Genomic DNA, 12,704 nt, shown 5'->3' with positions numbered 1-12,704 from the left:
AGTCTTTATGATACACACACTGTACTATTAAAATACAGTTTTTCAACTTACATATTTGACACACTTTGACCTACATGCTTACATTGTGGTTTATTTATGCAGTAATTATTATTCAACATGTCCTTACCTGGGATTTAGAATAGTCCGAATAACTACTGTTTACTAGTGGTTTAATACTGACTTACTACTGGTTTACTACTGGTTTAATACTGAGTTACTACTGGTTTATTACTGACTTACTACTGTTTACTACTGGTTTAATACTGGTTTAATACTGACTACTGCACACACTTTCCCACTTCAGATGATGCTGGTGTTAGAGAGGGGGTTTAAGACAGACAAGAATTGGTTGCCTCTTATGGAAAATCACATGATTTCACGTGACATTTCCACGTTTTGTACATGTTCTTCTTTTTTTTCATTTTATTCAACTGTTACCATGCACCTGCAAAAAAGATAGCTCAGATGTGCGAGTGCCTTTTGAATTTTGAATTACACGTTTTGCACATGTGAAATCATAAGCTTTTACATGTGGATTCAATTTTTCACATGAGATTTCACAGGTAATGCCCTGCAAACAAAAATGAGTCTTTATGATACACACACTGTACTATTAAAATACAGTTTTTCAACTTACATATTTGACACACTTTGACCTACATGCTTACATTGTGGTTTATTTATGCATTAATTATTATTCAACATGTCCTTACCTGGGATTTAGAATAGTCCGAATAACTGATAACTAAAATAGCAGTGCAGGATGGGACTCTTTTGTTATGTGCAAAATAGTGCACACTGTTGGACAGTTTGGTTCCTGGTGTACAAAAAGGTCAAAGGTACAGGTAAGGTACCTTCAGAGTTACACATAGGAACTGACATCAGTACCTTTTAGGGTACATGTGCCCATAATCTATTATAATGGTACATTTTTCTACCCAATATATATATATATATATATAATGCTGCGTTCGTAACCATGTGGGAGGTGGAAATTTAGCAGTTGTGAAGTCGTAAATACCACTTGCATTTACTGTATGTACTTTGAACTCGTTGAGAAACTCCAATTGGCGAATGGCCAACAAGCTGCGTCAACCATAAACACATGATGGAGTTCAAAAACCATATTAATAGATTGCTTTTCATAAATAATGTTTTGTTATTACATTTAACTGCCGAAAATGCTGTTATCGAGGTAATTTCCTTAATAGGTGGTGTCAGAGGTCAGCATGTGGGAGAAGTCGGAGCTCAGGGATGATAGATGCATTCCCCACTATTAATTACCAGTTGGAAGGACGTTCAAGTGGATTTTTCCCAGGCGTATGTGGTAAATTCCCACTCCCCACTTGGTTACGAATGCAGGATTAGGTATCATTACTGCACTTTAAAATGTAGGTGGAGGCAATGTGCTGGCGGGGACTCATTAGCATATTTGGGGGCATGGTCTAAAACCGTAATGGGAAATGTTGAACACGTTTATGTGCTTTTATGGTTATGTTAAAGAAGGTTGAGCATCTCTTTTGACACTGTCAGTTTTGCAATTTTAGTAAGCAGTTGTGACACGCAAAAGCTGCACTGTTTAGAGGTTTTTGTGCATATTCCAAAAGCTTAATGGGAGCTGGTTCACAGGAAGTTAATGTTTAACTTCCAATAACTTGCTATCAACCGGTTGCAAGTGGGTTTTAGTACATTTCACAGTAATTGGCAAACATTTCTGAAAACCTGTTTTTGCTTTGTCATTATTGCGTATTGTGAGAAGATTGATGAGGAAAAAAACGATTTAATACATTCTAGAATAAGGCTGTAATGTAACAAAGTGCAAAAAGTCAAGGGGTTTGAATACTTTCCAAATGCACTGTATATTTTAAAGTGCGGTGATGATCGTACCTTATATTTAAAATATTGGGTAGAAAAATCTCCTATACCTACAGGTACTGAACTGGACCATGTGAGTTTATATGTGTAGCTGTTTAGTGTACCTTTGACAATTTTGTACCCCAGGGAACAACACTGTACCCTAACCATACTCTTATTTTTTAAGAGTGTGCTACAAAAACATAAACGCAACATGTAAAGTCTTGGTCCCATGTTTCATGAGCTGAAATAAAATATCCCAGAAAATGTTCCATTTTCACAAAATGCTTATTTCTCTCAAATTTTGTGCACAAATTAGTTTACATCCCTGTTAGTGAGAATTTGTCCTTTGCCGCCTGACAGGTGTGGCATATCAAGAAGCTGATTAAACAACATGATTATTACACAGGTGCGCCTTGTGCTGGGGACAATAAAAGGACATTCTAAAATGTGCAGTTTTGTCACACAGATGTCTCAAGTTTTGAGGGAGCGTGGAATTGGCATCTAAACAGTGCAGCTCTTGAGTGTTCATTTCTCTACCATAAGCTGCCTCCAACGCCGTTTTAGAGAATTTGGCAGTACGTTCAACCGGCCTCGTATGAACTGTAACTCGGTAACAGTTTTGAAGTTGTTGCGTTTATATTTTTGTTCAGTATAGTTCCAAGCAATCAGTTTGAACCTGGAAGCGCTGCAGCAACATTGATGCTCTCCCAACCAAGTGGTTGTGAATTCTAATCCCAAAGAATTTTTGTATACTTTAAATCAAGTGTCTTTGAGCACTGCTAGTTTTACGTTGTTACATTGGTGGTGACAATTGTACAGTTATTTACTTGATTCTGGGCAGCTTTGATCAAAGTGCAGATCCGCTCTTGCCAATAAGTCTGTGGCCATATCTCTTTTCCACTCACGGATCTGGTGGTGTAGCTGCATTGTAACAGGACATTACAGGTTGGTAGTGAGCAAGGGGTTATTAGTTCAATCCCATCAAAATGTTGTTCACTGTACAAAATTATACAAGATTTTACTGTAATTGAAATCATAACACAGCAGCATACTGTCATTTTATAGAAATAACACCTTCAAGTTGTTGTATATATTTACCTTATTTTTACTGCAACTTTAAACAAAGTGCAGAAATGTGTTCTTGACAATAAATATATAGCCAATCTCCATGATGTCCATAGACCTGGTGGCTCATCAAGAACTTCAGGTTGCTAGAAATTAAGAGGTTATGAGTTCAAATCCCAATTGAGGTTGAATCCAAAGTATTCAGCATGTTGTCCATTAACACCTTCATTTAGCTGTAAAAATACAGTAGTTAGTTGTAGATTTACTGTGTTTTCACCAAGGCTAAACATTCTGAGAACAACTAAAAATGTCCCTGGAACCAACTGGGAACTAGACAAAACCTGCAGGGGACCATGACTGTTTAAATTGAATTAATGTAAATTGTTCCTTTTTAAAGTAAAGTATTCTAAACAACATTTTACACCTCGGGTTTCACATGTGCTCAAATGTAATTTCATGTTATCACGTGTTGAAATGTTGCATCCCCATGTTGTCATATTTATTTCACATTAATTTCACATGAGATCATGTTCTCACATGTGGAGTTTATTTATTTAGCACATGTTGCTTTATATGTTGTTATGTGATCACATGAAATCACATGTGGATGTGGTTTTTCCATAAGGGTGCTGCCACAGCTGTGTCTATGTACGTACATTATGTGGTCTTACCTGGTGTTTTTTTTTCTCCTTCCCTGTAATCAGTCATACAGACTCCACTCTGTCATGCAACTTGCTGTGCTGTTTTTTACATAAATGCTGCATAGATGCTCTGCTAGCGCAGTGTGTATTTTGGCTTACTTACTGAGCTAGATAGCAGAACGACAGAAAACAGAGGGAATATTGATGATGTGTGATTTATGTGAATAAACAGTGTTTATCGCTGTGGTGGGCGATGCTTTGCAAGTCATGAAGCTCCACAGTACCTAGTACTGTCAACCAGCCAGGAACAGCATGAACTGTTGGCTTCACCTTGTGTCTGAAGGCTCCAGAACAGCTAACTCTCACTCTCTCCCTCTCCCCAACAGTGTTCCAACATTCCAAGGCCTTTCAGAAGAAATACTAAGCAAGCTTGCTGACGTGATGGAAGAGGTGAGTTTCCTAAGTGTCCTGGTGGAACTTGGCGTAGTTACCTCGATTTAAAAGGGTTGTGGCAATGGGTGCTGATGAGTTTACGTCTGTTTCATTGACTGTAATTGAGCAATTTATTTACATTTCCCTAAATTATGAACCATATCATTACATGATGAAGAGTTGATTGCCTTGATAAATCGTAATGATTATTATACTGTGGGTATTCACATTTTAAAAGAGGTTTCTCTGGAAATGTAACTAAGCTGCAATGTGTAGTCATTGCAATCTTCATAGTAGTGGAAGTCCATTTCAGGTCTCCTGTCCTGGTCTGACAGAGCCATTTTGAATTGATTTGAGTTCTTATCTGTAGTCAATAACTCACCAGACACAACCTGAGGTAAAACTTACTGTGACAACCTCTGAGCTAACTCTGCCTGCAATACAGTCTCTGTAAATTTCAGTCTAGAGAGTAGACATCAGAATTGGCGTTTTTTTCGTCATGCATCTTGTTCTGAAGGCAGCTCTGCAGAGTGGTCACTATCTGGCACAGCCACAAAGTCATACAATCTGATTTTAAACCTAACCATAACCTAACCATAACCACACTGCTAACCCTAATGCCTAACCCTAACCTTAAGTTAAGTCCATACATTTTATAGCCAATTTGGACTTTGCAGTTGGCCGATCTAGCGGAAATCTCTCAGTTCTGCCTCCGAGGCAAGACTCAATACAATAAACGTCCACCTGCGAGATTTTCATGACCACATGACATGACCAAGAATAACAGTAAACTAGACTATAACCAGGGCCCAGACGTATTCCTAGTCTTGTCACATGGTCAGGAAAACCATTCTGGCTCTGATCAGAGTATTACAATAAACAGTGTCTTCTTTGTGGTCTATGAGTGAGAGGGAGCAATTACAGGTGTAATCACATCCTCAGAGCAGATTGCTAATCATCTTATTATTCATTGGCATGCAGATGTTTCCCAAAACGGTGGTACGGGGGTCCTTAGGATCACTTGAGAAACGCAGACATATTACATTAAGTCTCGACAGTCCTTCACCTCCTACATTTTATGCTTGTTTATTTCCAGCAATAATCTCTCTGCTGTTCCAAGTTAATTAGATGACTTGACCTCCAGTATAACTGGTTTCCAAAGAACATTTGGTAATTAAAACGAGAACAATATAATTCCGGCAGACTGTCTCTATCATAGTCAACTTAAGTATGACCACAAAAATCACAAAGGAATCAAACACATTATTTCATGGTTCTTTTAATCTATTGGATCAGTAGAGGATTAGATCCATTAAGAACACACCTCCGTATTCCTAAACCAGCCTATATATCAAACCATGTTTTGTTTTTTAATGCGTTGGCCTCAGTTTTCATTGGCACCAACTGCTGCTTCTGAGTCAACCTGACTTCTTTAACCCCTTACAGAACAATAATAGAATAACATGCAAAGGGAAAACATACGTCTTAGTTATGATTCCTCTGGTTAAACAGTATTTGGTCACATCACACCAAATCCAATCCATAGTGGCGTATAGTTTCAGATGAATAAAACTAGAATTTATATTTTATTTCTATGTTCAGACCCAGAATGCCCCACTGACTACCAGGGCACTATCAGTCTGACTCTGTTTGCTGAATGACTGAAATAAAACATGAGGGAAAACACAGAATGTTCAAACAGTTGAGGGGTGCTCCAAAGGGGGCTGATGATGGATACGCTGCCATTCAGTGTGGTGTAGGTGAGATCACTGCCGATGTGTCTTTGCATGTTGTTCGCGTGTGTTGTGTGTGTGTGCATTCGTGCGTGTGTGTGATTGTGTGGGTACCTACCTGTATACATCGCCAGAAGACGCTGGAATCAATCAGACTATATGCAGCCTCACCATGGAACGACACGGACGATCTCCTCTCCCAAATGTCACCCCTTTCTCACAAAAAAAGCCATTAGTCCATTTCTTACCATTTGTAACTGTGCAGTGATTTTCTGTCTGTGCTTCATATTGTTGTTCACATGATAGAGAAAATGTATTAGACAGATCTACTGTTGATAATTGCGTAGCAGCCCTGATTGAATTTGAGCAGCAGTGAAACATACAGTTAAGGTAAAGACGAGGAATTGGAAACATTCGTTTCTTGCAAATAGTTTGCTGTCATGTTGATTTGCCTAGACGTGAAAGTATGATTTAAAAAAACGTCACATAGTTAATTGCATAGTTCTCAATGTTAAGGTGTTGCACCTCAGTGTTAACACAATCCTCTCTGGATACAGTAGTTGCCTCTGACTAACTACAGTAGTGTTTAGCTTCAGTGTACCCTAAAAGAATAGACAATTACTGCACTAACATGATTTCAATGAGGAAACCCAGTAGTGCAGGTCACGGATGAGAACATTAGGAACCTCAGGAAAACCCAACTTTACAACAACATCTGTGACACGTGGCATTTCGTTTAAACCTCAGAAAGATTTATCTCATTACTTACTGTCAGTCATCATTTCAGGTAAAAAGCACACACACACACACACACCCTCTCTCCCACACACACCCTCTCACACACACACCTGCTTGCTGATTCATACACTAGAACATCCCACTCTTTTACCTTCTTAAGTCCCTCCCCGTTTCTTTGTTCTTTGTTTCATGTTGTGCTTCTTCCTGTTGTTGTCTTGTTTTCATCTGTTTGTTTCGTTTCTACAATTGTAAAGTGACTTGAAAAGCGCTATATAAGTCCCATGTAGTATTATTATCATTATTATTATTATTATTACGATGTGGTTACTGGCCAGTATATGCTCACATATAGATTTTTTTCAAATGGCATCAGTTTGTTTCTTACTTTGTCTTCACGCTTCAGTCAGTGTAAAATAACAGCATAGTACGGTGACAGACACAATAAAAACCTTTGACAGAACCCTGCTGCGTGGTTTCTATGGCAACGGATGACTGGGCATCAGTGTTTGACTTGGACTGAAATAGGTGCCGGTACTCATTTTGGTTGTCGGTAGTGTTTATATTTAGATACAGGAGCTCCACAATACTTTTGAGTTAATGTACAGTGCATTCGGTAAGTATTCAGACCCCTTGAATTTTTCCACATTTTGTTACTTTACAGCCTTGTTCTAAAATGGGTTACATAAAAACAATTTCTCATTGCTCTATGCACAATACCCCATAGTGACAAACCAGCCAGAGCCCAAACTTGAACCCGATCAAACATCTCTGGAGAGATGTGAAAATAGCTGTGCGGCGACACTCCCCATTCAACCTGACAGAGCTTGAGAGGATCTGCAGAGAAGAATGGGAGAAACTCCCCAAATACAGGTGTGAAAAGCTTGTAGCATCATACCCAAGAAGACTCAATGCTGTAATTGCTGCCAAAGGTGCTTCAACAAAGTACTGAGTAAAGGGTCTGAATACTTATGTAAATGTAATATTTCTGTTTTTTTTGTTTTTTTATACATTTGCAAATATTAAAAAAAACTGTTTTTGTTTTGTCATTGTGGGGTATTATGTGTAGATTGATGAGATGATCCATTTTAGAATAAGGCTGTAACGTAACAAAATGTGGAAATAGTCAATTGGTCTGAATACTTTCTGAATGCAGTGTACGTCCTATAAGAGGTCCAGGAGCTCAAGCAGTAGAGCATTTGAGGTGCTGGTACTCTACTCCGGTGAGCTCCTGCCCAAGTCAAGCACTGCTGGGCAGGGTACCAAACTCACCACCCATATCAGCTAACAGTCTCTGTATAACAAAACAGAAGAGTAGGTCTTTGATTCTCTTTCCACATGGAAACCAAAGGCGATAGGGGTGCCCCATGTAAGGAAGGAACTGATTAGTGTAAAATAAAGTGGTAGATAAGCAATGCCACGAAGTAATGAAGTAATTCAGTGTTGTGGAGCGGAATTTTCTGCTTCTGTGAGGGCACCTCTTCAACTTTGCACTTCAACCATGCCTTTCCTTTACTGATTTGCCAAATACATCATGAGAAATACCCATTACACCTCCAAGATTACTGTTTGAAGTTCTAGCCACTTTTCATAATGAAAATAAGAATTGTCTGATAAGTTAACTTTCATCACTGCTCAATTAATCTTTAATTATGATGTTATATGCAGTTATATGCACTATTCATGCTGTATAGTTTATAGGGACACATATCTGTCTTCTACTCATTGGAATGCCCATTCCTTGGCAGAAACCGCTCATGACACAGGTGGTATATTTCAATTTGGGAGAAAGAAAAACGAAGTCTGTGTCAGCCCAAAATGTCATGTTCCCTTAAACTAGCCATTTCTTTCTTTCTTCTCCATCTTAATGTATTTTTCCCATGCAGCTTCAATGAATAACGGTGACATTTTCTCCCAGGCCTAAAAATATACTAAAGCACAGGAAGAAACTAGAAAGAGCTGTTGAAAGATAGTTCACCTTAGTTACTGATGATGACTGTTCCTCCCTAACCAGCCTGTCTGGTAAATAAACACTGACTCACATAAACACTCTTTACTCTCTAAAAGTAAATCAGTGAGCTGTGTTTGTTTAGTGTCACTTACTATACAGTCATTCCAGAGCGGGAGGAACATACAGTCCTGTTATAAAGTAACTGGACATTATCAAGGGATAAAGAATGTAAACATTGCCGGTATTAATCATGGTGGTATCAAACCCACAAGATCCTACGATGGATGTGTGACTAGGCAGGCAGCGGTTGGGTTGGGAGTAGAGGTTTATTTTTAATTCCAGACGTTCCCCGTTCCCACACTGTCCTGTTCTGGCCCATACGGAGCAGAGCAGAGCATGTCAAGAGTTCACTGTTTTCCAGCTGATGTGTGAGGGTTGCGTTAATGTGTGGGACGACTTGTCTCGACTCACAAGAAGAAGTAGGAGAATTAAGCAAGTCTTACCAATCGATAGTCTCAGGCTGAGAGAGTGAGAGGAATGAAAAATGAATTTTTACCGCAACCTGTCAATCATCGTTGAACATAGATGATTAGAAATAGGATTTACTCTTTGAATACCATTTATTTATTTATGATTTGATGCATAGCGATGCTACATACAGTACAGTACAGGCCGTAATTTCCCCTTGATAAGCCTGCCCATTATACCATGGAATCTCATTTCCGATTCATGACCCTCTGCTTCACTCCATCTTTATTGAAATGGTTCTGCTGTCTATTTTAAATGAATCTGGGGGCCAGGCTTCCAGCTCCTGTTGATCTCTGTCTTCTTGATGTACCCAACTTTGACATGAAAGTCAAAGCTGTCAGCTGCCATTAATCAATAAAAACCTGGTATTATTGATCTGTGACGTATTATATAAATCTACTTTTACATCAGACATATTTATCATGGCTAATGCACTTTAGTACTTTTTAATAAAAAACATCCCTACTGTGTTTCATTACTCCCTCCACCAAAGTCCAAGTTTGGGGATCCATAATAAATACAAAGTCCAAGTTAATGTAGTGCCGCCTGCACAGAGGTTCAGTTGCCTTCCTGCCACTCTGAAAACCAAACAGTGGGGAATAAAAGCAGGTCATTTGATAAGTTGTGGCTGGAACACTGAAACCTGACGGACCTGACCCTGGGCTGCTGCTGCTCAGTGAAGTGGCAGGATGGGATCCTGTGAGGGTCGTCCCTGATTGGTCCTTTAGAACGGCTCACTGCTACACAATAGGGGGTAGCGGTCAGGGGAGAATGAATGACAACACAAATGACATGTAGAATATGTAATATAGTAATATTATATTATCATTAAATTAGCACAACATGAAATTAAAAGGCTTCAAGTTTATCTACTCATTCCCCAGCATCAGATGTCAAAATCGCTCTCCCTCTTTCTCTCTGACCACATCTGAGCAGTTGGAGGGAAATGATTTGATTTATTAAGATCGCCATTAGCCACATCTAGTCTTACTGGGGTCCGACACAAAACGAAAAATACATTACAGACAAAGACTTTACAATTGACATACATTTAAAAACATGAACATGTAGGGTGTGTGTGCATCTATCAGTTACACATACATGTCAGTACATACACACAACAAGTAGGTCACATGGGGGAGAGGCGTTGTGCCGTGAGGTGTTGCAAAATTTGTTTTTTGAAACCAGGTTTGCTGTTCACTTGCGCTATATAAGATGGAAGGGAGTTCCATAAACTCATGGCTCTGTAAAATACTGTTTCCTTGAATTTGTTCTGGACCTGGGGACTATGAAAAGATCCCTGGTGGCATGTCTGGTGGGATAAGTGTGTGTGTCAGAGCTGTGTGTAAGTTGACTATGCAAACAATTTGGAATTTCCAACACATTCATGTTTCTTATAAAAAGAAGAAGTGATGCAGTCAGTCTCTCCTCAACTCTTAGCCAAGAGACACTGGCATGCCTAGTATTAATATTAGCCCTCTGATTACAATGAAGAGCAAGACGTGCTGGGTCAGCTGCAGCTCAACTAGGTCTTTCTTTGCAGCACATGACTGGACAATAATCAAGATAAGCTCGAACTAGAGCCTGCAGGATTTGCTTTGTGGAGTGTGGTGTCAAAAAAAGAGCATATCTTTAACACGGACAGACCGCTCCCCATCTTTACAACCATTGAATCTATATGTTTTTACCTTGACAGTTTACAGTCTAAGGTAACACCATGTAATTTAGTCTCCTCAACTTGTTCAACAGCCACACCATTCATGACCAGATTCAGCTGAGGTCTAGCACTTAAGGAGTGATTTGTACCAAATACAATGCTCTTAGTTTTAGAGAAGTTCAGGACCAGTTTATTATTGGCTACCCATTCCAAAACAGACTGCAACTCTTTGTTAAGGGTTTCAGTGACTTCATTAGCTGTGGTTGCTGATGCGTATATGGTTGAGTCATCAGCATACATGGACACACATGCTTCGTTTAATGCCAGTGGCAGGTCATTGGTAAAAATAGAAAAGAGTAGAGGGCTTAGAGAGCTGCCCTGCGGTACACCACACTTTACATATATGACATTAGAGAAGCTTCCATTTAAGAAAACACTCTGAGTTCTATTAGATACAGTGCATTCAGAAAGTATTCAGACCCCTTGACTTTTTCCACATTTTGTTACGTTACAGCCTTATTCTAAAATGGACTAAATAGTATTTTTCCCTCATCAATCTACACACAATTCCCCATAATGACAAACTGTTTATTTTTTAACATCTTTGCAAATATATTACAAATAAAAAAATCTAAATAACATATTTACATAAGTATTCAGACCCTTTACTCAGTACATTGTTGAAGCACCATTGACAGCGATTACAGCCTCGAGTCCTCTTGGGCATGACGCTACTACTGTAGCTTGGCACAACTGAAAGTGAAAACCCCTGCATTTAACCATGGCAAGGATACCGGGAATATGGCCGAATACAAACACTGTAGTTATTTCCTCCGTAAGTCAATCAAACAGGCAAAACGTCAGTACAGAGACAAAGTGGAGTCGCAATTCAATGGCTCAGACACGAGATGTATGTGGAAGGGTCTACAGACAATCACGGACTACAAAGGGAAAACCAGTTACGTCGCGGACACCGATGTCTTGCTTCCGGACAAGCTAAACACCTTCTTCACCCGTTTTGAGGTTAACACAGTGCCACCGACGCGGCCCACTACCAAGGACTGTGGGCTCTTCTTCTATGTGGTCGACATAAGATATTTAAGCATGTTAATCCTCGCAAGGCTGCCGGACCAGACGGCATCCCTAGCCGCGTCCTCAGACCATGCACAGACCAGCTGGCTGGAGTGTTTACGGACATATTCATTCTCTCACTATCCCAGTCTGCCGTTCCCACTTGCTTCAAGATGTCCACTATTGTTCCTGTACCAAAGAAAGCAAAGGTAACTGAACTAAATGACTATCGCCCCATAGCACTCACTTCTGTCATCATGAAGTGCTTTGAGAGGCTAGTTAAGGATCATATCACCTCTACCTTACCTGACACACTAGACCCACTTCAATTTGCATACCGCCCCAATAGATCCACAGACAATGCAATCGCCATCGCACTGCACACTGCCCTATCCCATCTGGACAAGAGGAATACCTATGTAAGAATGCTGTTCATGGACTAAAGCTCAGCCTTCAACACCATTGTACCATCCAAGCTCACCATTAAGCTCGGCCCTGGGTCTGAACCCCGCCCTGTGCATTTAGCTAGCTAGCTAGCTGAATTTGTCCTGGGATATAAACGTTGAGATCTTATTTTACCTGAAATGCACAAGGTCCTCTACTCCGACAATTAATCCTCACATAAAACTGTCAACCGAATCGTTTCTAGTCATCTCTCCTTCTTCTAGGCTTTTTCTTCTTTGGACTTTATATGCTGATTGGCATCTAACTTTCATAATAAGGTGTATTAACACAACTGACTGTCCTCAGGTCATCTTTCAATCACCCACGTGGGCATAACCAATGAGGAGATGGCACATGGGTATATGCTTCTATAAACCAATCAGGAGATGGGAGAGGCAGGACTTGCACCGCGTTCAGTGTCACAAATAGAACTGACTTCTATTTTAGCGCTTGGCAACGCAGAATCTCGTTGGCGTGCGCGAGCAGTGTGGATGCCATGATTGAATAACATCTATGTGTACATTTATTTTGCAACGCGAGCGGTGTGGTCAGCATGTTAGGCTTTGAAACAACATCCACAACAACCATGT

General features: G+C 39.8%; 1 protein-coding gene across 4 annotated transcripts in view; it reads left to right on the top strand.

The window, feature by feature from the left end:
• LOC139570097 (cGMP-dependent protein kinase 1-like) overlaps nt 1-12,704 on the top strand; it is a 195,037-nt gene that overhangs the window by 138,270 nt on the left and 44,063 nt on the right. For all 4 annotated transcript variants that reach the window (XM_071391632.1, XM_071391631.1, XM_071391629.1 and 1 more), the window contains exon 5: nt 3,950-4,013. In XM_071391632.1, coding sequence (XP_071247733.1) covers nt 3,950-4,013 — 64 coding nt within the window. The remainder of the gene's footprint in view (nt 1-3,949; nt 4,014-12,704) is intronic.

This window comes from Salvelinus alpinus, chromosome 3, assembly GCF_045679555.1.
Source record: "Salvelinus alpinus chromosome 3, SLU_Salpinus.1, whole genome shotgun sequence".
NCBI classification, from domain to species: Eukaryota; Metazoa; Chordata; class Actinopteri; order Salmoniformes; family Salmonidae; genus Salvelinus; species Salvelinus alpinus.
This window is presented reverse-complemented; position numbering and strand designations above follow the sequence as displayed.